This window comes from Magallana gigas, chromosome 3, assembly GCF_963853765.1.
Source record: "Magallana gigas chromosome 3, xbMagGiga1.1, whole genome shotgun sequence".
NCBI lineage: Eukaryota > Metazoa > Mollusca > Bivalvia > Ostreida > Ostreidae > Magallana > Magallana gigas.
In genome coordinates this window covers 44,901,706-44,928,108 of record NC_088855.1, presented here as the reverse complement: position 1 = coordinate 44,928,108, position 26,403 = coordinate 44,901,706, and the positions used below count along the sequence as shown (strand labels likewise).

Sequence of the window (26,403 nt, the reverse complement as noted above, 5' to 3'; positions counted from 1 at the left end):
TTCGTTGGAAACACATGCAAATGGTCCACGTATTGTAGTCCTTTTTTAAAGGACAGCAACTTGTTTTACTTTATAAATTGAAGACATTTGAACTTCCCAGGGCTCCGGACGTCCCCCTCCCTTCACCCCCACCCCACCCCCTCCACTAGATCCACGCATGCATTCGATAATCAAAATTAAAAAGAAGGAATAAACCTACTCAGCACGTTAACTTGAAATGTTGCACGATTTGGAAGCCATTGTACGGGGGCTTCTTATTGGTACTGTTGGAATTTATAAAGGGGGTCACTGCTTATTACCTATACTGTACGCCCGTTGGAGCAGGTTTATCTAGGTAATAAATCGATGACACAGAACGTAAGGACTTCCTTATTGATAAATTTAATAACTTCGTTACTGATACATGTGCTGTGATAAAATGTCTTAATTTTATTTGGAACATTCGGTCCCGAAAAGCCCATACCATGGGGTATGGCTGGACCTCTGTTATTGTTGTTGGATTTTCCATCTACTGTACTAGTTTGAGCAAGAACAAGTTAGACTGTTATGGTGATATACAAAACAGTGATAATGGTACGGAGCTGGTCTGTCTAAAGGATGACCCTGGTTGTTTTAATTGTACTTGTCACAAGGTACCTGGATGGATGACGACAGATGATGCGGTGAAGCCTCTAGGTATTGAGATTGTCAGAAGATCGGGACATTCTGTGCTGATATCGAATTCATTGATATCTGCTTCGTTGATATCCAAATATTTTTATAGCGCGAGTTACACAAACAGTTTTTTGTCTCGACTGCCAGACAATATCTGCTCATTCCCAAGAATTGTAAGTGTGAACTTCTCACACAATTTAATAACAGAAATTGGTGAAATTCGGTGCTTGGTTTTCTTGGATACGTTACAACTTTCTTTAAATAGAATTTCATACATAAAGAAGGAATCTTTCAAGGGTCTGAAATACTTGCGTGTCTTAGATTTGTCGAATAATTTTATCACCGATATAGAACCTTTGTCGTTAACGAATGGACTACCAAGGCTATTTTGGATAAATCTTGAAAATAACCATTTGAAATCGGTATCGATTAAAAACGTCGTATTGAATAAACCGATTTGCAATCTAAATTATGGAAACAACAGAATCAAAGAGATCACGGGTTTATACAGAGTCAATCAAGACACTTTCTTGTCCTCAGAGAGCTGTGGGTTCCTTGATTTAAGCAATAACTTACTGCAATCGTTTCCAAAATTTCTACATCTTTTAGATCTTTCAAATCGAAGTATGTTATCCGAAGTTTTGCATTTCAAATTTTCTCTGGCGGAAAACTTCATCACATGTGATTGCAAACTGTACGAATACCTGGCGGAAGCAAGCCAATGGTTGGAGCAGAATTGGATCGAATATTCTGACATGAAATGTGGAAACCCTTTCGAGTCTCAGATGACAAACATAAAGGAAATTTCTAAATATCAAAAGTTTGATTCCTTAGTCTGCAATATAAGTCGTCAAGAGGGGTGTCCTTTCCCATGTTTCTGTTATTCCAAGCCAAGCAAAAGACATACCGTTGTAAACTGCTCGTCATTTTATCTCACCGAAGCACCCAAGCACCACATAAAGTCAAAGCATCCAGTTATTTATATATTTAAACGGCATTCTACATTGCATGGATCGAATTTCAATATATCTCTATTTTGTGATGCTCTAAGTCTTGCACTAATAGTGGCTATACCTCTCTTTGGTGTTTCGATCGCAATTGTAGTTTGTATTAATTGTGTCTACAAAGAAGACATTTATTTGCTCTCTAGAAGATTAAAATTTCCTCGAATAAATAAAAATGGATATGAATATGACGCCTATATATGCCTTTGTGAAAGTAACATTGGTATCGTCACGTGGGCGCTACACACACTACTTCCGTATTTGGAGAGTTATGGGTATTCAATTTTTTTCCCGCCTAGGGATGAAGCATTTGGAGGTTTTCGAGAAGAAGAAATTATAATGAAATTGAAGAAATGCCGGAACTATATTTTCTTGATGACTGAGGATTTTGAGATTGAAGGAGACAGCGAAAATGCACTTTGGTGTGGTTTGATGTGGAGGAATGCGTGGAAAAACTTCAGGGAACGGAGCAATGACCTAAATATTATTATCGTTAATTGTGACTATCTGCGATGGAAAAACTCGAAAAACAAAGTATTAAAGGCATACTTGCGGCAGCAACTGGCTGTCGAATTCTCGAACAAGAAACACGAAGTCTTGGATGCTATTAGGAAAAGAATGGGTGTTCCCAGAGCACTTGCTTCCGTCTTTTCAGCCACTGCTTCTAATTACAATAACTGTAACAATTGATTTACCTCTTTGAAGGTAAAGTTTATAATAGTAAATTGAAAAATACCTCGTTTGAATGCCAATTCACGTCGTCACAGCATACATTTATACGTCACAACATGAGGATTTATTTATGTTGTGTATAGTAGTACATGTACAGGTCGGTGACGTATACATGTATTACATACACATGTTTACAGCAATATATATAGGCTTAAAGACTGCAGCCTACACGTTATTTCATCAAGATGTATGAACAATTTAAATAAATCTAAAAATTGAAAAAAAATGGAAAAAATTACTGGTCAAATTAATTTAAAAAACTAATTAATCAATCAATCTTGAATCAATTAACTCAATCCGATTAATGACACACCAAACCTGATCACGGCAAATGAGCCCAAGTAAACGTCGACACGCACTTTGACTAGATTTATTATTGTAGATAAAATGAAACAACCAACCTTAATTAACCAATTTGATATGTACTTATGAAAAATAATCGTTAAATCATATCTATTCGTTAATATAATAACGAGTTTTCTCAACAAAGTACAGTATCTGGCACTATGTTTTCAGATAACGTGTTTTATGGCTGTTCCGTCTATCATTTATGGCTTTAAAGCGACGATACATAGATATTTCATTCAAATAAACATCAATATAAATATAAGCATTGAATGCTTATTTTTGGATATTGTCGGTCTTACAACACAGTAGGCCGTGGAGACAAATAGCGCGGTATGATAAATTGTCTGCACAGCCTGGTGTGTTATATACCGACGATATCCAAAAATAAGTATTCCATGCTTAAAAGTGCATCCATAATTAGTTTCGTTATAAAAAGACAAGTTTTATCATTCACCCGGAGAATTAGGTTATGGATTGTAAAGATTACTAATACAGGTATCTGTATGTTTATACATTAATTCACATAGACATAACAAAAAACATTCATTAAAGAATACGAGTCATTGTATCAAGTTAAATATGTTTTGCAAAATGCGTAGTTCTGTGATTGGTTCTGTAACAGTACACATTGAAAATAAAATCCAAAGGAAATCATTTTTTGGCATCTTCATTAAATTGAATGAAGTCAAAATATGGATAAAGTTGTGTGGACTAACTTTATCTATCAAATGCAGATATATCTAATATTGTATATTTACATTTGCAAATGTTTCCTTACATGAACCTATAGGATAGCGAAAACGTTCAATTCTATACGTGGTCAAATCTTTTGAGAAGCCCTTCGGGCTTCACAGGATTTGATCACGTGACAAACCAAGTTCATATCCTGGTGAACTTGCTGTTTATTTCTTAAATAAATTATGTTGTTATGACTGTATGATATTTGACAACATAAGTTGTTACTAACAAAGATTATCAACAAAGCTAGCTGACTGTATTCATTTATTATTTTCACATTCCATTGTTAAGTTCACAAATAAACTTTTCTGCACGCGTGCAGATGTAATCGCCCATTTTGGCATGAAGAGCAGCCATTAAGAGACCGCAGTTAGACGATGTGTAACCGTTCGGCTCATTGGTGGACCAAAGCGATGACGTCATGTTAACGAGTTCCTGTGTAGAAGCGTACATCCACATGTCTTCTTCTATCAAATCGGTAACGCCGATCCAAAAGTTTCCCCCTAAAGTCCAAAACAATTAATTTCATAGTCTTTCTTAGTGGGTATTTCTTGCTTGAATGTAAATACCAATCCCTATTTTAAATGCATATTTGTTATCACTGCTTTCTATATACCACTTGGTGATCTTGCATGGAATCTTACCATACGCGCTTTAAAAGGGTAAAAATATTAAAAGCAAGATAATCTTTAATTTAAAATGTCTTACCAATTTTCTGAGCGTGGCTAGTGAGAAAATGTCCTTCTTCTTCTGTGCGGGGTTCCGCTAACTTTGCATTGAAAGCTTGACAATATCCCTAATAAGTACATGTGTTGTACAAGATAATGTTATATTGTTAACGTTTTGTCTCTTGAATTAGATAGGGTATTAATTATATCAACTATACTAAAAAAATGCCTTATTCGAAAATGCAAAAGTTCAATAATACTTTGGCGATTGAGCAAAGTCTGGAGAAGGGTCAAATTAATCAATTGAATTCATTTAAATGTCAAAATATATTTACTTCAATGAAATAGTTATCAGCGTAAGTATAATATCAGGTCGTGATCCGGTTTGAAGTCGCGAAAGGAGTCAGTTCAAGTTCTTCGAGAAATACTGAAGGAATACTGAATGTATTCATACGCACCAGATTTGGTGATTGGGTCTTCTGTGTTTGGCGTAAATATAACTCAAATCAACCAATGTAATTTAATAGAGGGAAAGAAAGTGAATGTAAATATATTCACATATATGAGGTGATAATAATTTCACAGTCGATAAATTAGGTTAAACGGTTATAAACTATAGTTTACGGAAGAAAATTATAGTTAACGACGTTAATCTATATTTCACATTTGCAAAGCATGGTTTATCTATGTTTCAGAAGTGTAAAACTATAATTATGATACTGAAAACAACAATTTGCGATTGCAAAACGTAGTTTGTCTGTTTAATATAATTTCACGATTGTGAATCTATGATAACAACTCTTAATTATAGTTATCAAATGCAAATTATAGTTCAAGGATCTATATTTATCTAATCTATTGTTAAGGTTTATTTACAGAAAGAAATCAAAACTTAGATTTGCATTTGTAAACTAAAGTTTACAATTGTTAAATAGTTGTAGTTTTACCGATGAAAACTAAGATTAACGAATGGTAAATTATAGATTGCGTTTGTAAACTTCATCGTCGATAAACCTAGTTTATCAACTGTGAAACTATCTTAAACCCATTTTTGTGAGTTTGGCGTGCCATACCTATCGATGCAGTGTGCTACGATTAAAGAGCAAAGGGGATTATCTCTACAGCAAACAGTTAATTCTTCATATTCCATTTATAGGCACGTCGGAATTAAAGATAGAACCATTTTAACAAGAGCTTGGACTTTGGATAGTTGTGTCAAACAGCAATGTGACGTAGGCCTGTCTATTTCATTGCTGGCCACTGAGCCATGGCTCTCTGAAATCAACAAGATTTGTTTAAGCGAAGACTACGCAATCGGTGTATATTTCTCTTGAAACCACGTCATTTTAACTTGTTTTGACGCAAGAAATAGATAGTTACATCCTACTGAAAGTCCAAGGCCTTGATAAAATGGTTCTATATTATGATTAAGAGTGCGGTCGAAGTTATGGAACTTTTGCCCAATGCCAATTGTATTTTTGTACAATAAAATATGTATAAATCAAGGATACATATCCCTTTGGCCGCAGCATCTTTGCACTTTCGCTTTTTCGACATCGCAACTTACATTTCCAAATGTCAGACATAATAAATATAGCAAAATGAACAAAGACAAATATAGGCCTTGTATATCATTTTAAAGTATTGCTATTCTGACATAAAATTGCATTATTTGTGTTGTTAATTTCCTTGATAGAATGATAAGAGATTCAATATTAATTGGTCGTAATCCTACCGAAGCCACTCCCCATTCCTTAGCCATGCTGTTGAACATGTAGCATTTGTTTTGAAATTGAATCCATCCTGTGAAACAACCTGTAGAAAACACGTGGTTTCAGTACATAAGCGCGCACAGAGAGAGAGAGAGAGAGAGAGAGAGAGAGAGAGAGAGAGAGAGAGAGAGAACATTCCAATATATTTTTACTCACTTTCTACGTTGTCAGCGGATATAGCAATCAGGAAGGCAAGGTATACTAGATTCATGATTGATTTTGAGCTGAGAAACAGATAGGACTTGTCATTTGGAGTTTGTCGTTATCTGTTCTAATTGTAGATCTTTGATATGACATATAGGCCTAGTAAGTAATCTTCTCAAAGTCTTTGGAAGGCCCGTTGCAGCGAAAATATAACGGGAAAATTGTAGCAATATAGACATACTAGCATGTTTCTTGCACTAAGCGATGTCAAAACTATTAGAAGAATAAATATCGAAAACATTTTGACATTTTTCAAACACAATTGTCACAAAAACAAATAAATATACACAAAATATCAAAAGATTAAATAGAAAAAAAATAACAAATTTCGTGAGTACAAGGGTTGATTTTATTCCTGCTTAGATTGAATTAAACTTCATTACGTCTCTTCCACATCCCACCACTTCTGGTGTTTTGATTATGTGAAAACATGGACTTAAAAATAAGTCCACGGTTGCCAACTTTTGGGTCTCAACAGACTGTTTCTTAAAATGAACCATTTAAAGTTTAATGCTCCTAGACCTCACTTCAAGGTATAAGCTTGAAACAATTCAGGTATGTAATGCCACGAGCCAAGATGAACTACTTTCACTTATGATCTAGCAGATCATTTTTTTGTTGGTCTTGATAATTTAAGTGCTCAGGGTGTGAGCTTCACACAAATTTTATTGTTTGGCAATTTTAATATTTTTGGATATCTGGTTCTTGCGTAGACATTTATAAAACACCACCTAATATTCATTCTATTTTTTAACATTCGTTTAAGGAAAGCTTTGCCATTCATTTGAAAAGTAATGAGAGTTCTTCACCCGATACTTTTTTCCAAGTTTCAACAGGTCAAAACTGAGTTCGTTTTCATGGAAATAAAAATGATGATAAAAGAAAAAAGACAGAGGCCGAGCAAATTTTTCTTCTGAAACATTTACATGATCTTTCATTTTCAGATTTGTTGTGCTCTTCAATGATTTTTCGATTACCAATAACCATTACCCCGAATGAGAACCACACCAAAAAAAGGTGCGCAATGTTTGTAATGGCTTCCCTGTTAATCCTCACTATGCACTGTTCTCTGACATTTTGCAGTCTGGAGGGCAAAGGTAAAACTATATAAACTAACTAAATAAACTATTTTCACCTGAAGCTATTAATTTCGGTAATGAGATGATTAACTATCAAACAAGACTTGAAAAAAATTGTCAAAGTGCGTTAAATTTGGGACCAATTTAACCCACTGAATTTTGTTTTAAAAGTGCGTTTTGAAGGTACATGAACATTTTTTTTAGTGTCGAGACACTTAACACACTTTGAATAAATATGCATAAATCAGAAATTCTGGAATAGAATTCCTAATTTGTCGATAATGTGATGATTTGTTAACACTTGTGAATCTAATTTACCGTCTTTGAGAACGGGAATGGGGACGGGGGTAGGGGTTAACCAACGATATAGGTCAACTAGACACGATCTCGTTGCGACCAACGAGTGGGTCTTCCGTTTGATTACGAATTAATGATAGGATTGAATTAAAATATTGACATTTGGTACGATAGATAAAAGTCAATATGCTCCGAAAAAGAATTTAAAGGGACTTGGACACGATTTGAGATCAAAAATTTTATTTTTATTTTTTATGTATAAAATGCATTTTAATTGATTGACCAAAATATTAAATGTTAAAGTCAAGTTACAAGCGAGATACAGAGGTAAGAATTGATTGTTATGTAAACAAAGCTCGAGTCCTATAGTTGTTTACAAAAAAGTAATGTAGAGAATTACCATTTCTTAGACAAAATCTCACGTAAATAACAATTTAAACTAATTCAATATCTTCTTAAATAATATTTTCAACAAAAGAAAGTTACATTTGATTGAAATTTACACCAGTACAACGAATATGTAAAAAATGACAATATTCGAGTTTTGTTTACAAACAAAGAATTATAAACTCTGTATCTTGCTTATAAATTGATATTTGAGTTTCAAATTTTGACATGGCATTATAAACTTCTATATTTATCAGTATAAACATTGAAAATGGAAAAATAAAATTTGAAAATTTTAAGTCGAATCGTGTCCAAGTCCCTTTAAATTAAAAAAATTCGACCTATGCTTTTCACTTAGAATATTGCTTGGAATCGCTGCACACTTTCTACCTACTTGCATCGAAAAATCTAAAATATGCCCTGGAAATATCGAATCGGATGTATTAAAATACTAATTAATATTTGGTCCCTTATGATGATCACTCATGGAAATTTAATGGATGACATTTTTTGACAATTGAAAAATACATTAACAAAAAATCAAAGAGTTAAAATTACACATTCGTAAGTGTAAAATTATCAATAGTATTGATAAATGAATTAAGTTTTTCCCGAGTAACTGCATGTATGTTATCAGGATTTGATTGAAATCAACTCCCCAATAGAACTATGTCGACATGGTTTTGATTTTTTTATTACCATAGAGTGATGTAAATTTGTAAAAGTACAATACATCAATATACATGTATTTCTGTTTTTATATCAACCAATAATTACATTTTGTACCTCGGAGAATCTGAAAGATAATACAATCGAAATGTAAACAATTAAAATAGAAATGTATCGAATTCTGATCAGCTGAATTCATTATAAACTTACTCTTGATCTTGTTCACAAATAAAATTTAGGCCTCCGGCGCAAGTATAATCTGCCATTTTGTCATGACTTCCTGACCACAGCATTGCGCAGTTCTCGACAGCGTGTCCGTTTGGTTCGTGTACTCCCCAAAACGAGGCTATGTGAATTGGTTGCTGATTGGACGCATACGTCCAGGTTGTTTCTTCCACCATATCAGTGATCCCAATCCAAAAGCTTTTCCCACCTTAATTAGATAAAACCTGAAGGCTGGTTGGACAATTAGACTATCCGTCAAATCTACCTTAGAACCATTTTAACAAGGCCTTGGACTTTCAGTTAGACGTAACTATCTATTTCTTGCGTCTAAACAAGTTAAAATGACGCTGGTTTTAAGCGAAATATACACCGATTGCATAGTTTTAGCTCGAAAGCCAGACAAATCTTGTTGATTTCAAAAAGCCATGGCCGAGTGGCCAGCAATGAAATAGACACAATGCTGTTTGACACAACTACCCAAAGTCCAAGCTCTTGTAAAAATGGTTCTATTTTATCATAAACAAAATAGTTCTAAACTTTCTTATTTTTTTGCTTTAAATTTTGAATACAATATCTTCCTAGATTTTTTTTTATCAAAAGCCCTCCTTCTAAAGGATGTTAGGAGGCTGGGGGGTGTCACCAAATTAACCATCAAATCTTCCTGACATTTTGTCATGTCATATTTTTGGCCATAAACGAATATCTAATCAAGAAATAACTCCGAATGTTTTAGCTTTAAAATTTGAGCATATTACTATTTATATCTTTAGACAGAAGTCTTCGTCTTAGGGAGGTAAATACACACAAAAAATGGACAATATAATCTTAACGACCACCATCGATCTCTCTTGATTGGATTTACAAAAACTATTTAATAAAAAGTATTTAATTACCGTGTATTGTCCAAGATTTAAAGATGTATTATAAAACTAAATTAATTATATGAGAACAAACCGAATTTTTGAGCATGGCTTGACAGGAAGTGAGCTTCAGCCTCGGTTTGAGGTTCTGCCAACTTAGACTTGAACGCTTTGCAATAGCTCTGAAAAACCATACACGTATGAATGAACGCACTATTCTTAAGCGTTCTTAATGTTTTAATTAACATCAAATTAGGTGTTTTTAAATGCCATGATATACATTAAAATTTTACATATACTGTGAAATCTTAGGTGTTCTTAATTGCTTTGATATACTATATAGACCGATGAAATAGAACCATTTTAACAAAATCATGTACTTTCTGTAGAACGTAAATATTCTTGGATCAAAACAAGTGAAAATGAGTGGTTTAGAGAGGAATTTGCATAAATTGCGTAGTATTGGCTCAAAAGATAGACAATATTGTTCATCTTAGATTAAGAAAGCTAAGATCAGTGGCTAACAATAAAATAGAAATGGGCTATGCCACAATGCTGTTTGACACAACTACCCAAAGTCCAAGCTCTTGATAAAATGGCTCTGATGTACTTTGATCTTAAATGCTTTAGTCAAAACAGTTATACAAAGTTAGTGGTTCTATAAAGTAAACAACATAGTCCGCTCTAAAGGAAGAGCGAAGTGGACTACTAGAAAACTGCAGAGCTGTAGCCCACGCCGAATTATTCATAGTGACTACAGTCTTGCAGATTTAGCCCCAAGAGGTTGGTACATGTATTTAACATCCTAAAATAAAAGAGATAATTTTGAATAGAGTAAGGTTTATGTACTTTATCAATCTGTTCTGTGTTAATACAACAAATCTAATAATTCAGAGCACTTAGACAAAAAAATCAAATAATTTATAGCTTTTTTATGACAAATTAAGAGTTGGTCAAAACGGGTACATTTTATTCCAAATCGAAATATACTCTCTCTCTATCCCCCTCTCTCTCTCTCTCTCTCTCTCTCTCTCTCTCTCTCTCTCTCTCTCTCTCTCTCTCTCTCTCTCTCTGTGTGTGTGTGTGTGGATATCTCTGGATAGTGGATAACAATAATTAGAGGATGAAATTCTTACAGACGCTACGCCCCATTCCCTTGCAAGAACACTGAAGTAGTAGCACTTGTTCTGAAACTGCATCCACCCTGTCTTGCAGCCTGAACATAAAGAAAAACCCACAAAAATGTGATTAGCTTGTAAAAACGTTTTAATTTGAAAATGTTCTAAACAATAAACATTAAAACATTCTCATTAATAATTTACTATGAAGATAATGGGCATTGCAGGGGAAAAAACCCCAAAATCCTACGTTAGCAAATCATTTGATTAATTATGCAATGACCGTTGTCTTTTGCATTTCATTTGAACCAGCGAAACAACTCTTTACGCATGTATTTCCAAATTTCTTCAAACGAACTTAATTAAAGTTCTTAAAGCAGAAAAATGGATTGATAAACATCAATGTAAGGAACAGACTACATCACCTATCCGTAAATTGATACCAATATCTTTAATTCTGTTGAGAGCACTGATATCAAAAGAGTACCTGTATATATAGTAGTACTGTCAAAGTATAAAATACGGCAACTGATAAGAATATCATTATTTATATTTTACTCTTCACTCTAAATGTTTCTGCTAGGTTTGATTTTGATATGTTGGACTAAAACGCATAGATTAATCGAAATTGGTCATTTAAATCAGAATGACGATAAACTCTTTCATGTACAAAATATAAAGAATATATAAATAATATCTTTAAAAAACCATATGCAATAAACTTTCACAAAATCAAAATTTATACTTTAAATCAAATGAATTTATATTCATATAAAAGATGCATTAGGGAATTGAAGACATTTCAAAAATACCAGTTTTTCTACAATTCCTTTTATTAACGAATACAAGTATTTGTATTGCCAGGTTGTGATCGGTATGTTTTGCATACATGAGTAAACTGCACATAATATATTCATTACATTATTAGATCCACTTTACTTCAAAGACTATCGTTCTTGTTCAGTAGGTGTAAATAATGACAATTTCATCATAATAGATAAATAAATAAATAAATAAATAAATAAACAAACAAATATATAAATTTATTTATTTTTGAAATCATTTTTGAAAACTAAACTGGTGAAATTAAGATCCGAGTTTTAATTAAACCACGAGTACATACCATAAGTACAGTTTACGGTCAATATAACCAATAAGTACACGAAACAAAATCCCCTCATGTTTCTTGTGTCCTGTGCTATGTGACCTAGGCACTTGTACAATTCCTTATCTTTATGCCAGTTAATGGGCTGAGGAGTACAGTCTTGTCCAAAAAGTACGATACAGTAAGTCAATAGATAAAGTACGTCTACATTTTTTATAGTCTAGAGACGAAGTTGAGCACCCCTCCCACCACCACCAGAAAAACAATAAAAAAAAATTAAGCTTGCAGCACATTGAATAGAATAGAAAGGTCATTCTTTATGTCTGTAAGGTTAGGCAATTTTGTGCCTTGCTTATAATTATATCTTTCTTTTTCTCGATCAATTTCTTATCATCAGTCGATTCTTGTTGGATTTTTGTTTTGTTCTTTATCATGGGTTTGCTCGACATCAGACACATAGTCGACTCCTTCTGTTTTGCTTGTGTTTTTGTTCTCATCAGGAGAAAAGTAACGTTTAATAAACAGGTCAATTCATTATTTAGAGCAAGAATCACAAGCAAAATCTAAGACACCGTTAAGGCCGGTTAACATGGCAATAGATGTTGTAAACAACTTGTCACATACAACATTTGTGATATGTCCTCGCATATCATCACGATAACACAGATTTAACGAGGATGTGCGGCCATCTTGTACATTTTAGGGATAAGAATGTAAGCATTTCTTGAACGAACTGGCTTGTTAAAGCCCAAAACTGGCCAAAATTGTTGCCAAAAGATATAAAAGCAATAAATAGGAAGTCCTGCATGTCATTTTGTTGGAAAAGTATGCATACAAGAACAGGACAATGTCTTTTTAATCACCCAGAACAGCTGTCGAACTGTGCAGTTACAGACTTATTTGAAGATTTAAAAATCTGAAAAAATATGAAGGGGGTTCATTGGTGTCCTCTCTACAACCATCTGCTCCTAAAATTTCTAAGCTCGCTTATTTAAGTTGCAACTTTGTCTCAAAGTAAGGTATCCAATTCTTAAAATGGGTCCAAAAACCACCAGATATATTTGTCTGTGTCTATGGGGGTACATTGCAGATATATTTTCATTGAAAAGTGATGTATACTTTTTTAATTTAAGACAATCACTTTTTTGGACCTCTATCCCACTTCTAAAAAAAGTTTAATTTATACGTATAGAACTAAAAATTCCCCATAAAACAAACATGGGACAGGTATAGAGATGTATATCAAATTCAAAACAGGTTTGTATGAATTGACATTTATTTTTTTCTATAAAAATATAATGTCAATGTGTCTCCAAAGACACAGGAGTTCTTAGTATAGGATTTTTCTTGTTCTAAAAATAGTTCGCATGCCGACTGATAAAAATAGGGTACCCTATTTGGGGCAAAGTTACAACTTAAATAAGCAAAATTCAAACTTTTTCTTAACAAATGGTTGTTAAGAGGACACCAATGAACCCCCTTCATATTTTTTCAGTTTTTTAAATCTTCAAAATAAGTCTGTAGCTGCGCAATTCGACAGCTGTTCTGAGTGATTAAAAAGGCATTGTCCTGTTCTTGTATGCATGCTTTTCGAACAAAATGACATGTTGTACTTCATATTTATTGCTTTTATATCTTTTGGCAACAGTTTTGGTCAGATTCGGACAGAAACAAGCCAGTTCAAGAAATGTTTATATTCTTATCCTCAAATGTACAAAATGGTCGCACATTCCCCTTAATTTTCAAGTCCAATAACTCGCGCTCGGTTGTCAGATAACGCAGTTCCTTAGTATTTTTTCTCCGAAGACAAAAATTATTCAAATTGGTACGTTAACTTATAAGTATTTTAAGTATTGCAATGTAAAAATCAACTAAATCCCACATCTCAGTCAGCTTTTGTGTGCATTTTTTTTAAATGTACATTGAATGCTCTAGCACCTTAACATGACTGAACAACTGAGTATCTGTGATTTAAATTCCCCTCTACTGTTAATCAAAATTACCGATATACCCTATTTGAAAAAAAATTGTCGACAAGGAAGTAACGGAAAAGAATAAAGGAAAATGACTCATACAAAATATGCGTCTAAAAATTGACCGTGATAATTTGTATATTAGACAATAAAGCATTAAAATAGATCTCTGCAGCCTCTGATTGGCTATCAAAGATAAAATAGAGCGCTTTACAGACTAGAGTCATGCTCTACTTGAAATATAGGTTTAAATGTCAACTAACTGCACCGTATAGCACAGCATTTTGCTGGATACAACATGCTTTATTAATACAGCTTGCTTTCCCGTGTAATTAAGAGGGTAACAATATCTAATGGTTATATACATGAGTCCCGGTGAACAAGGATGCTGCCTGTTTACCTTCGATGAAAAAATGACAACAAAAACCCTGAACCATCTCAAAAATCTATAAAACGAAATACAAATTCAAAACAGAGCAACACGGACCTCCAAATAGATAGAAGTAGGATCAGGTGCCTAGGAGGAGTGAGCATCCTCTTAAATTCTTTTAAGATACAAACTGCTAAGACATCCGAAGGAATGTGGCTCTTTACTAATCTTACATGACTGTGTTTAATTTCTTATAATTTTGTAACTGGTCATGTTTTTAAGCGTGTATCGTATTGGAAAGATGTGCAAAAAGAGGACGTATAATATATCCATTGTTTACATGATCATTTCAAATAGTCAAACACCTGAATTCGAAGGTGTGAACCCTTCACACCTGCAGGGTGGTGTGTGTGTATATAACACCTAACTGAAGCCATTGTTTTATTAATGATACCGATCAGTTTCATTTCCTGTTTTTATAAGATCAACTGGCAAAATTGATATTGAAATAAAAAAACCACACACCAGTTTTAAACTGTTTATGTGTGTCCTAACTACATGTACATGTAAAATAATGTATTTTCATTTACACTGTGTGATGGATGTTTACCAACTCACCTCGGGTAAGTACTCCTTTTAAAGAATTACAAAATGATGCCACTTATTTTAAATACTCGAAATTGAAAAAAATACAAATTAAAAATATACCCGGACCTTTTATGTTAGGCGGACATTTTCTTATACGGGCCGGACCCTTTTAGTGCAAAGGCGGACCGTAAATGTTAACATTTATGGTCCGCCCCGAACCATTTTACAGGGCGGACCTTAAATTATACGACACCGGTAACACCCGCCGTGAGCTCTTTGTCGTAGTCGGTAAAAAAAATCGGAAAAGTCCGTAGACAATTAGGTGATTAATTATGGTATAACAATTAGTATGAAAAACGTCAGTCAGCATGCGACCCATTGGAAGATTGTATTTGCTGACAAGGTCGTTGTATCGACCATAGAACTTACGAAAAGTTGACTTCAAGCGAGACTGTTGATAGTCCTGTGTTATCAACTTGTTTGTCAGTAGCTTGCTTCGTCTTAGAAACTGTTCATACGAAGAGCATGCCCTTGCGTATCGAATCAACTGAGAGACAAAAACACCATATGCAGATGATGAAGGTTTATTGCTACGTTAGTAAGGAAAGTTGAAAAATTAAAGTCATCGCGTTTATCATAAAGAAAGTTTTTTTGTTAGTTTACCATCAATGTCCATGTCCAGGCAAATATCCAAATATGAAACAGATGACTCAGACTCTGTGGTATCTTTTATTTCATCTTCACTGGGATATATCGCGTCGACGTAAGTATCGAAATAACAATTGTTAATTGATAATACGTCGTCGATATACCTGAATGTTGAGTTGAAGGCCACAGCGAGTGATTTATTTTTTTCACGTACAAGTTCTTGAATAAATTCTGCTTCTTAAGAATATAAAAATAGATCAGCTAACAATGGGGCACAATTGGTACCCATGGGAATTCCAACAGATAGTTGATTTACAAAAACTACATAGATGCATATATATGTTGTCTATCAGAAACTCAAGCATCCTTTTTCTGTCAACTTCAGAGTACTTGTGTGTGCAATCATAATGGTTTTTAACAAAATAATATTTAGCCGGGCTCTGCTGAAAGCAGAGTCCTGGCTGTAGGCAGGCAAATCGCCAATGTTACTGTAAATAGCACAACTTCAAAAGTAAACAAAATCCGAAAAGCGTCAAAATAAAAGCTTCCGCTATACTAAATAGTAACACAAAGAGCCACGTTTTGTCAAAAGTGTTGTTGTTTTTTTGTTCGTTTTGTTTTTAATTTCAAGAGAATTGTCTATCTTTTTTAGTGTTCTTATTAAATACATGTTTTAAAAACAGGACGATGCATTTTGGACACATACAATGCGCATGAATTTCCATGAACTATTTTGATGCAACTGTTGAATTTTTTTCTACTAGACATATTTTTGTAGCCGCTTACAAAATTTGGTCGCTCTCCGACGCTCTGCCGACATTTAAAGCACGAGAGAGAGAGAGAGAGAGAGAGAGAGAGAGAGAGAGAGAGAGAGAGAATTTTTCAATCTTTACTACACAAAATGCATAAAGACACATCAAAAGAGCCCGGCTTTCAGTACTTTGATTTAGATATCCAATGACAAGGTGAGCATTTTTACGATGATAGTATTTTTTCTGTTTCAGCTAAATAAAAATCACTGCATATGCGCACAGTGTTTGTCAAAGAAGATTAAGTAGAAATTTAAGAAACTTTCAGAAAAATTACTTTTTTTCTTTTAATTCTTTAGATATCTGAATTTGTGTTTTATTACTTTTACAAATCTTGCCTTAATTAACATTAAATAAACCCCGGATTATGTTTACCTTATAAAACAGTTCCGGTGATGATATACAATACAATATGGCTTATTTAATATTATTTAAATAGGCTTTCAAAATGAAACTGACATCAAAGTTGTTTAAAGACATTCAAATGCCATTTATCCAAATTCTCTCTGCGTAATTGAAAAAAATGCGATTAAGTGACTGAGTCAAAATAATTCTTAATCGCTTAGATCATGATCTAATTTTTCATGGGCCGATCAAAACTATTTTTTCTATATATCTCTCTCTCTATATATCTCTCAATTGAATATTTAATTTGACGTCGTTGTGAACTTCGAGACATTCTAGTAGAGTAAAAGCATTCTATTATACAATGTATATGTATGACCTTCAATTGTACACGTTTGACATCAATTTCAGTAGAAGGGCGCTGATGGTCCAAAACCTTTGTATCAAAATTTCAAATCAAATCATTAAACCACCCAATACCCAACACTTTATAAATAGTTAAGCAAATATGTTTCAATACGTTTGTAAAGTATCAATAGCATGGAAAAACCCAAAATTGGAAGTTAAACCGTCTTTGTTCAGCAGTAAAAGCAATACCGTACCATGTTTCATTACAGAACTTACAGGTACGATATTTGCACATAATAGTTCTCTTGATGTGTCCGTACGAATGAGAAGCAATGTTTATTTTTATTTTCTACGTTGCAATTTTACAAACTATGCAGGGAGACATTACTTTTGGACATTTGTACAGACCCTGGAATGATACAGCAAATCCAAACCGAACAAATCTATTTTGTCCTTCTGACTGTGATCAACAATATGCAACATATATACACAGAGAAGATGGCTGTTGTCGATGCCGTATGAAACCTGCCTGGGAACTGGATCTTACAGACGTTGAATTTCTCAATGTAGAGTATAGAAGGAGGCGCGGAACAGCATTTATCATTTTGATCGAACAACTCATGAACTACAAGTACCAGATATTGATTCATACATACGGATTCCTCAGCAAAATCCCTGAAAATGTTTGTGATTTTGCACAGAAATTGGTAAAACTAGACCTTTCAGGAAACGGAATTACAAATTTTGAAAGCATCAGCTGCTTGACAAATTTGGACACTCTTCTCTTAGCACGAAATAAAATATCACATGTTAAAAACGAAACTTTTTTCGGATTGTCGATGTTGCGTGTATTAGATTTGTCGAACAACGACATAAAAGTGCTTGAACCGAACACCTTGTCAGATACCTCGCTGTTTCTTCACAGTGCAAATTTCCGTCAAAACCAAATGAAGACCATAGACATAACCAACGCCGTCATTGAAAACCCATTCTGCAAAATCGATTACTCAGACAATAAAATCACCGATTTTACAAATGAAGTTTCTTTTCAAATTAATCCAGATAAAATTTATGGCGACGGAGGTTATATCGATTTAGCTGACAACGTGTTTCAAACATGGATTAACTTTACTGATTTGGGCTTTCCTGATCTTAATTATTTTGGAAAGGTTGTTTCCTATGGTTTTGATTTACGAAGAGCAAACTGGACCTGCGACTGTAAAATGCAACCATTTTTGGAGAAAGTGAAGCCTTATTTAGGGAAAATATGGAGGGATTATTACAATATAACGTGCACAGAACCTCCCGAATTGTCAGGGGTCTCTATTGCAGATATGTCCATGAAAAACAAATTGGATAACTTTATATGCAATATTTCAGTTACCAGTGGATGTCCTCTTGGTTGTCATTGTTACGAACAGCCCAGCGAGAGGCGAACTGTGGTAAACTGTACGGGAGTAGGGTTAACAAAAATGCCTTCCAAACTTCCGGCTTTCAGCAATATTGAGCTATTATTGGAGAACAATTTAATACACGAACTAGGCGACATAGAATATTTAACACAACTTAAAAAATTGGAAATTAACAATAATCCGCTCCGGAAGATTTCATCAGCTTTAGCTAAACGAATAAAATACAACGTTGATATCAGTTTAAATTGCACGAATCTGGAGAAAATTCCGATTACGTTTAAACAATTAGACCAACATCGAGTGAAATTAGGCATTTGCAACATAACCTGTGACTGCTCGTCCAAATGGGTAAAAGAATGGATTTTTGCAAAATATGATAATTCTAATCACAATGAATTGTACTGTAAAGCATCTGGGGGGAATATTCCTATTATTTCATTTAACTTTGATGCATTGGATTGCGCAGTCGACCAGTTCCTAATTTACATTGCTATCGCTCTAGCTTTGTTTTTAATTATTTTGTCGGTTGGTATGTTTGTGCTATATAATTACCGGTATGAATTAGTCCTTATTCACAAAAACCCAACCATTGGAAGAGAAAATATGGTCTCAATGCTATACGATATCTATATCGTTGTAAATGAAAATAATGATGAGGCACTTTTATGGACAAAGACGGTTTTAACCCATAAACTAAGAAGACTCGGGTATAACACATACTTTCCATGCAGGGATAACATTTTGGGAGATTTAAGAGAGGAACAGATTATTCAAATGCCATCGAAGAGCAGGGATGTTATTGTTCTTCTAACATCAGAATTTAATTCAGATGAGGAAAATTTAAACACGCTTTATGCGAATTTGGAATGGCGCCATGCTTGGAACAATTTCAAAACCAATTCCAGTGAGCGAAACCTTATTGTTATCAATTTTGATCAGTTGAAAGCAGGGGATTTTGACGTATCTCCCCTAAAGGCGTTTCTCCGTCTGAAGATGACGTTAGATTTTGCAGACAGAAGTCACAGCCTTATGAGAGACCTGCTTGCAAGAATTGGGCCCCCGTCTCGTGTTAATAAAAAACCAATCTACAAACAGACACACAGGGATCACACACAATTTATTGAGCTGTATTTTGAGTGAAAAAAGATTGCACTTTGGACTGAATGCTAATAATGGATATTATAATAACCTGAATATTTTACAATATTTATCAAAATGTAAATAAAAAATGCATAAACGCATGTTCATATTTAATAATTCCTTCTATATGTTGTTATTTCAAGAATTAAAGATGTTCACATATATATCTTGTTTGGTTTAACATTTTTATGAATGTTAAGAATACTTTAATAACTAAGAATGAATCTTTAAAAGCAAATTTATTTTCTGCGATAAATATACTTAATAAGTGTTGTATAATACAATTTTAAAAATACATGTTTACGAAAATTACAATCACTTTTTACAATGTCGTTAAGTAACAATATGCCTATTAGCTATCTGTGCATATGTTTAAATCTAGAGATGGCTCCGCGCCCTAGGCCTCTCTAAAAAATCTACACTTCATAGAATTAAGAAAATATGCCCTCTTTACCCGTCAAACAAAACTCGGACCCCCTTTGGAAAATGTCTGAATCTACGCATAAGCTTCAGTTCTAACTTTACCATACATGTCGAAATTTGATGTTATTAGTCAACAAACTTTATTTGATATAAATCAACAATACAAATTTGAAAAAAATGTCAATTAAAATTACTTCCATGGTTATTTATAACCAAAATTAAACTTTTATAGGTTTATATTTCTGAGTCTAATTGGATCAATTTCGGTGTGACAGAGGAGGAAGAAATTTAATTCATTAAGAACTGGTAATTCTCTCAGCCAACCAATTTACTAGTTACTTGAAGAAAAAATGCTTTCTTTTTGTGATTTATGCAGGATTTGAAGGTGGCGACATTGCGGAAAACTACATAACCCGCGTTAGCAAGTTATATGCTTTTTGCAATGGTTGCTACTTTTAGAACCCGTATGAATTATCAAAGAAAGCCTTTTTGTTTTTGTTTTTAGTTACATCTTTCTTTTAACATATTAATAAATCGCTTGTAAAAAAGTAAGTTAAATTAACTAAATCACTGTTAATAAACATCATTACATTAGTTAAAAGAAACAGCTAAATCGTCTCCTATGGTAATTTGAGTCTTTAACCATCATGGTTATTTCCTGCAGTCCGTAATTTTTCTTTGGTTGTTTTATAATTCTACAAATCGATAGACGGGACGTTTAAATTTTAGTCTTGTCAGTTTCCTGTCAGTTTCAGTCGCTGTAGGTTTTTGTAGGCTGTATACAAAAGGTCAGACACAGAAGCAGTGTAAGACTTAAAAGTGTCTTGATATAATGTCGTAAATTACAAATATCAATCATCATTTTAAAACAATGAAAACAATCACTTTAATGACTAAACTTTCGAACAAAATATGGTCTTGAGGCCAGATTGCAGAATTAATAATGTCATTTCTTAAAGAGCAATTCAACAGAACTATAAATAGTTTTTTTGCAGAGGGAAAGTACAATATGTTGAATTATTTTTCATTTTTTTTAAAAATTATTGTTTGGTGGAAGTTTCGCTTTTATAGTAGATGTAGATAATTACACCCCATTCATAACGAAGAATAGAATCAGCAAAAAAAAATTAAACCGATTAGGATCAGATTTTAAGATCAAAAACTAAGACAAAAGGCCAATTGGCCTTAATGGTCACCTGCGTAGCATATATCCCATACACAAACTTGTCATGGAGGCTCATATATGCATCTAATTAATTAGATTTCATACTGGAGTAGAAAAATTATAAATTTGTAATGACGACCACATTTCAAAAAGAACTGTGAAACCTATAATGTTGGTGAAAAACTAAAAGATCTGGTCTTCAAAATCATGAATTCAGTTTTCCTTTCAGGTGTGTGGGAGTAAAGAAGAAATTTTTTAACGTTATATGCATTAACATCTATACATCCATTTTGGCTCTGCCCTAGAGTCAAAACCCATACCCCAGGGGACATGAAAATTAAAATTTCAGTAGAGGACTTCCTGGTAAATATAATTATGTGTCAGTTTTTTATACAGATGTGTGAGAATAGAGAAGAAGAGTTTTAAACATTATATGCATTAACACTATATTGCCATATTACCCCCCCCCCCTCATGTCCTGAACCCCTGACCCAGGGGCCATGAATTTCACAATTTAGGTAAAGGAGATTGTGGATATTATAACCATGTATTCAGTTTTTTGCCCACATGTGTGGGAGTAGAGAAGAAGATTTTTTAAGTTTTAAATTTTTTTAACTATATTGGCCCCATCCTAGAGCCTGAACACCTAACGAAGGGGTCATGAATTTCACAATTTTGGTAGAGGGCCTCATGGACATCATAACCATGCATTAAGTTTTTAACAAAAATATTTGGGAGTAGAGAAGAAGATTTTCTAAGATTTAATACATTTTTACTATTTGGCCATATTGGCCCCACCCTAGAGCCTGAACCCCTGACCCAGGGGCCATGAATTTCACAATTAAGGTAGAGGGCCTTATGGACATCATAATCATGCATTTAGTTTTTAACAAATATATATGAATGAAGAGAAAAAGATTTTCTAAGATTTAATACATTTTTATTATTTGGCCATATTGGCCCCACCCTAGAGCCTGAACACCTAACGAAGGGGTCATGAATTTCACAATTTTGGTAGAGGGCTTCATGGACATCATAATCATGCATTTGTTTTTTAACAAATATATATGGTAGTAGAGAAAAAGATTTTCTAAGATTTAATACATTTTTACTATATGGCCATATTACCCCCACCCTAGAGCCAGAACCCCTGACCCAGGGGCCATAAATTTCACAATTTTGGTAGAGGGCCTCATGGACATTATAACCATGCAACCAGTTTTTTCCTCACATGCGTGGGAGTAGAGAAGAAGATTTTTGAAAATTTGGCTTTTTTTCACATTTGGCCCCGCCCGTGGCACCCCAGGGGTGGTAGAGCCATAAATTTCACAATTTAGATTCTTCTTACCATAGAGATGCCTCACACAAAAAATGGTAACGATTGGCTTGGTAGTTTTCAAGAATAAGTTAAAAATGTAAAATTGTTAACGCACGACGACGGACGAAGACCAATTGCAATAGGTCACCTGAGTGACTCAGGTCACCTAAAAAGCTTTAACTTAGCTATTTAGCTTTTCAATTACTGGTCCCTTTGTTTTGTACTTTGAGATATAAACCAACAGCCGTACTTTTTTCGAATTATTCAGATAATTTGAAAATTGTTTGCACATTAGAATTTATACCTAATTTATAGCCATGAAGCCAAATACTACTTAGACCATTTGAAATAAAATATGGAGTCTCGGCTATTTCGAATTATTAGTTTTGCTGAATTTTTTTTTTACCTTTTAGTTCCGAAATTATAAAACCAACTTTTTAACCTTCTCTGATCAATTGTACCCCATCACATAACTAAAGGTCTACGTATTTAACACCACAGAAAGATCATTTTCTTTATTTTTTACCATTAATCTTTCTTTATTATTTTTTTCATTACACTTTCTTTTTAATGAAAATGAACTTTGGCAAATTATTTTTTGTAAAATGCCAGCCAGACTTGATAGGAATCTTCTACATGTAATGTTTGTTGTCTTTTTAATTAACAGGTTCAAACTTAAACCCTGCAGTGGACAACACATTCTGGGCCCACGTTCGAAAATGCGTCCATCATCAATTTATTTCGTCGATTCTGTGTTTCAAAAATTGAGTGGTCTCTTGTGACTTCACAAAATCGGAAAATGATGAACAATAATTACGATGTCGTTTTTTTAACTTGCAACTTTGGTCTTTTTTTTCTTATAGTAAATGCTCAAAATAATTTTGTTCAATACTTTTAATGGTACAAAGTTGATATTTATTAGGAACAGACAACTTCTGTAAACATCCGCCTCCGATGACATTTAAGGTTCAGTTTTCGAAACAGGTTTCATATGGCATCGACAAAAGTGTTCTACTCTGTATTTGAATACCTGTCGATCACAGTCAGAATGTCAAAACATATCTGTTCGGTTTGGATTTGCTGTATCTGTCCATGGTTTATACGAATGTCTAAAACTAACGGATCCATGCGTAGTTTGTAAAATTGCTAAGTAGAAAATATAAATAAACATTTCCTCATTTTTGGAATGAATCAATTGTACCAATCATCATTCGTGATTATCCAAATATATAGCAAAATTTGGTGCATTTTAATATTTTGAGATGGCCCCAACTAAAAACCAGACGGTAGAATTTTGTGTTTTTTACATATAAGGTAGGAAATATATTACTAATCATATATAACAATTTGAGAAAAAAGGCTATTGTAGTATTTTTAAAACTGCTTTGATGTGCGGAAAATGACAGTTTTCTATATATTCCTATAGTAAATGTACATCTATTTTGAGATGGTCCCTAAAAAGAACCAGACGGTCGATTTTCATTATCCTTCGCAAATAAACTAGAGTTGGTTTAAATTACATATGGTTAAAAAATAAAGAGTTATGCTATTGTAGTTTTTCCGCAAAAAAACCCCAAATCGGTCTCCTTAATTTGTAGCCAAAACAAAACTGATGTGTTGAAGAAACAAAAAAGTTTCGGTTGTTTTACTTGATAAAAGTAATCTACATAGTAAAATTTAGACGACAATCGGTATGACTGAGCAATAGTACTAACTGACATCCACAAAAAACTGTTCAACACATTGAAAAGTATACATTTGAAAGATAATTCTTTACGTCTGCAAAAAGAGTGAAAGGACATGTCTTCAATTTGTTTATTAATAAACAAAGGAGTTGCGGGAATATAAAGCCCGTACACTTTATCTTTAGGTGTATGTTAAGCAATGTTTGTGCCCACCTTATAATTGTAAAATACCTTTTCTCAATCTGTTATCATCAGTCGATCATTATTATTAGCTTTTGTTCTTTATTATGGGTTTTCTCCGCGTCGGACATAAGTTTGCCTTTAGTCGACTCGTTTTTATCTCCTGCATAAGTCCTCCTAAGTGTGCGTAAAGTTTGTTCATCTTTTCTTTAGGTTTCTGAATTTTATGTGTTCAATTTCAAAACGATACAGTAGATTTTTGTTGTTGTTGAAAAACACAGTCATGGTAATTACCATGACTTTGATCATTATTTTTAATTATCGTACGATTCCTTTGTCCTTTTACAAAAGTGTATTTTCGTTCTTTGGTTTCTCAATTACGATGAATTTGCAAATTTGATTAATAAACATGATATCGTGGGACTGACCGAAACGAAAACTGACGACACCGACAAAATAAAGATACCCGGATTTGTCACATTTATGAAAAACAGGAAGAAACTAACGAAAACCCGCTCCGGTGGCATTATGCTAGTTGTTAAAGATGATTTTGTTAAATATGTAAACATCATAAATACAGATTGTAAATATGTTCTTTGGTTTAAGTTAAGCAAAGTTTTATTGAATACTAAAGATGATTTACTATGTGGTGTTATTTATATTCCACCGGAGGGCAGCAAATATTCCTCCATAGACTGTTTTTCTGATATTGAACAAGAGCTGTTGTCCATTAGAAATGATAAGGAATATATTTGTTTGTTTGGTGATTTTTAATGCTAGATTTGGTCATTTACCTGATTTTTATACACCCGATAATTATTTAATGCATGAACATAACTGTGAAGATATTTTTCTATCTGATATTGCTACTTGGTCTCTGGTTTTTGAAAAATGCAGTGTAGCATTAGAAACTGCACAAGACCATACTGTCAACAATTACGGTTACATGTTAATTGAACTCTGTAAAAACAATGATATGTATATAGTAAATGGTCGTATGTTTAATGATAAGAACATTGGTAGATTAACATGCAAAAACAGTAGTACCGTTGATTATGTCCTAGCTAGTACATATACACATGAATCTATCCGAGAGTTTGCTGTCCTCGATTTCTGTAATTTGTACTCTGATGTTCACAACTAAATTTCGTTTTCATTTTCTCATTGTAAAAACTTGTCAACAAACGAGTGTATAGGTGAAAAGCAACCAACTCTAAAATTATGGTCAACAGACAAAGCACAAGATTTCTGTAAGAATATTGATACTTCAGCGGTAGACGCTATTCAGTCAGACTTAGAAGAAATGTCTGTTTGTGTTAATAATGTATGTAAAACAAATGTTACTACTATAACTACAAAAATGTGTAATGTTTTTCACAAAGCAGCAAGCGATACATTCGGTAATTACAATATGGGATGCAACAAACTTTCAGGAAAAAAGTCGAATAATAAACCATTGTTCAACAATGAATGTAGAACAGCAAGGAAAAATTTTCATTTGGCAAAGAAAAATCATAATAACTGGAAGTATGAGGAAAAATTGAAGTTTTCTTAAGTCTCAAAGCAAAAAAAAAGCGGGTTATGGTCGAGTGTATAAAAAATTACAGAAAAAGCAAAAATAAAGAATGTGCGTACTACAAATACCAAAGAGTACTGGAAAATTTTAAATTCAACATGTAAAGACAAAAAGTGTGCTGTTGATATAAATGATTATTTTAATTTTATATAGGGTATTAGTGAAACTGAAGATGAGTCGCTTGCTGTAGAAAATGATGACTACTTTTTAAATGTCGCTTATGAAAATGTTAATGACTTTCTTAACTGTGAAATAGGTGACGGTGAAATATTGGCTGCGGTTAAAAAATAAAAAAAACAACGAAGCATCAGGTTTTGACAGAGTGTTGAACGAACATATTTGTTCTACTATTACTGTTTTTTTACCAGTGTACAAAAAATTATTTAATGTTATTTTTGATAGTGGTATTGTTCCAGACGAGTGGTTAATTGAATTGTAAAGCCTATTTATAAAAACAAAGGGGACCCTACGAAATCTGAATATTATCGTCCTTTAACTTTATTAAGTTGTCTTGGTAAACTTTTTACATCTATTTTAAGCACACAACTGGAAGCATATGCAAA

The 26,403-nt window shown here is 33.4% G+C and overlaps 3 protein-coding genes across 3 annotated transcripts; 1 reads left to right on the top strand and 2 right to left on the bottom strand.

Moving 5' to 3' along the window:
• Positions 1 to 359: 359 nt before the first annotated feature.
• On the top strand, positions 360 to 2,492 carry LOC136274009 (toll-like receptor 5). Its single transcript, XM_066079979.1, has one exon. The coding sequence runs from the start codon at positions 465 to 467 to the stop codon at positions 2,346 to 2,348; it is 1,884 nt and encodes a 627-aa protein (XP_065936051.1). The 5' UTR covers positions 360 to 464; the 3' UTR covers positions 2,349 to 2,492.
• A 1,235-nt stretch (positions 2,493 to 3,727) lies between these two features.
• LOC105319555 (ladderlectin) lies at positions 3,728 to 6,217 on the bottom strand. The gene is made up of 4 exons (XM_011417146.3): positions 6,073 to 6,217; positions 5,880 to 5,959; positions 4,185 to 4,272; positions 3,728 to 3,979 (listed from the first exon to the last, which is right to left on the bottom strand). Exons 1-4 carry the CDS (start codon positions 6,125 to 6,127, stop codon positions 3,750 to 3,752), a joined length of 453 nt encoding a protein of 150 aa, XP_011415448.2. The 5' UTR covers positions 6,128 to 6,217; the 3' UTR covers positions 3,728 to 3,749.
• A 2,342-nt stretch (positions 6,218 to 8,559) lies between these two features.
• LOC105319556 (C-type lectin domain family 4 member E) lies at positions 8,560 to 12,007 on the bottom strand. Its single transcript, XM_011417147.4, has 5 exons — positions 11,879 to 12,007; positions 10,774 to 10,853; positions 9,732 to 9,819; positions 8,763 to 8,985; positions 8,560 to 8,679 (listed from the first exon to the last, which is right to left on the bottom strand). The coding sequence occupies exons 1-5, from the start codon at positions 11,934 to 11,936 to the stop codon at positions 8,646 to 8,648; spliced, it is 483 nt and encodes a 160-aa protein (XP_011415449.3). The 5' UTR covers positions 11,937 to 12,007; the 3' UTR covers positions 8,560 to 8,645.
• Positions 12,008 to 26,403: the final 14,396 nt, after the last annotated feature.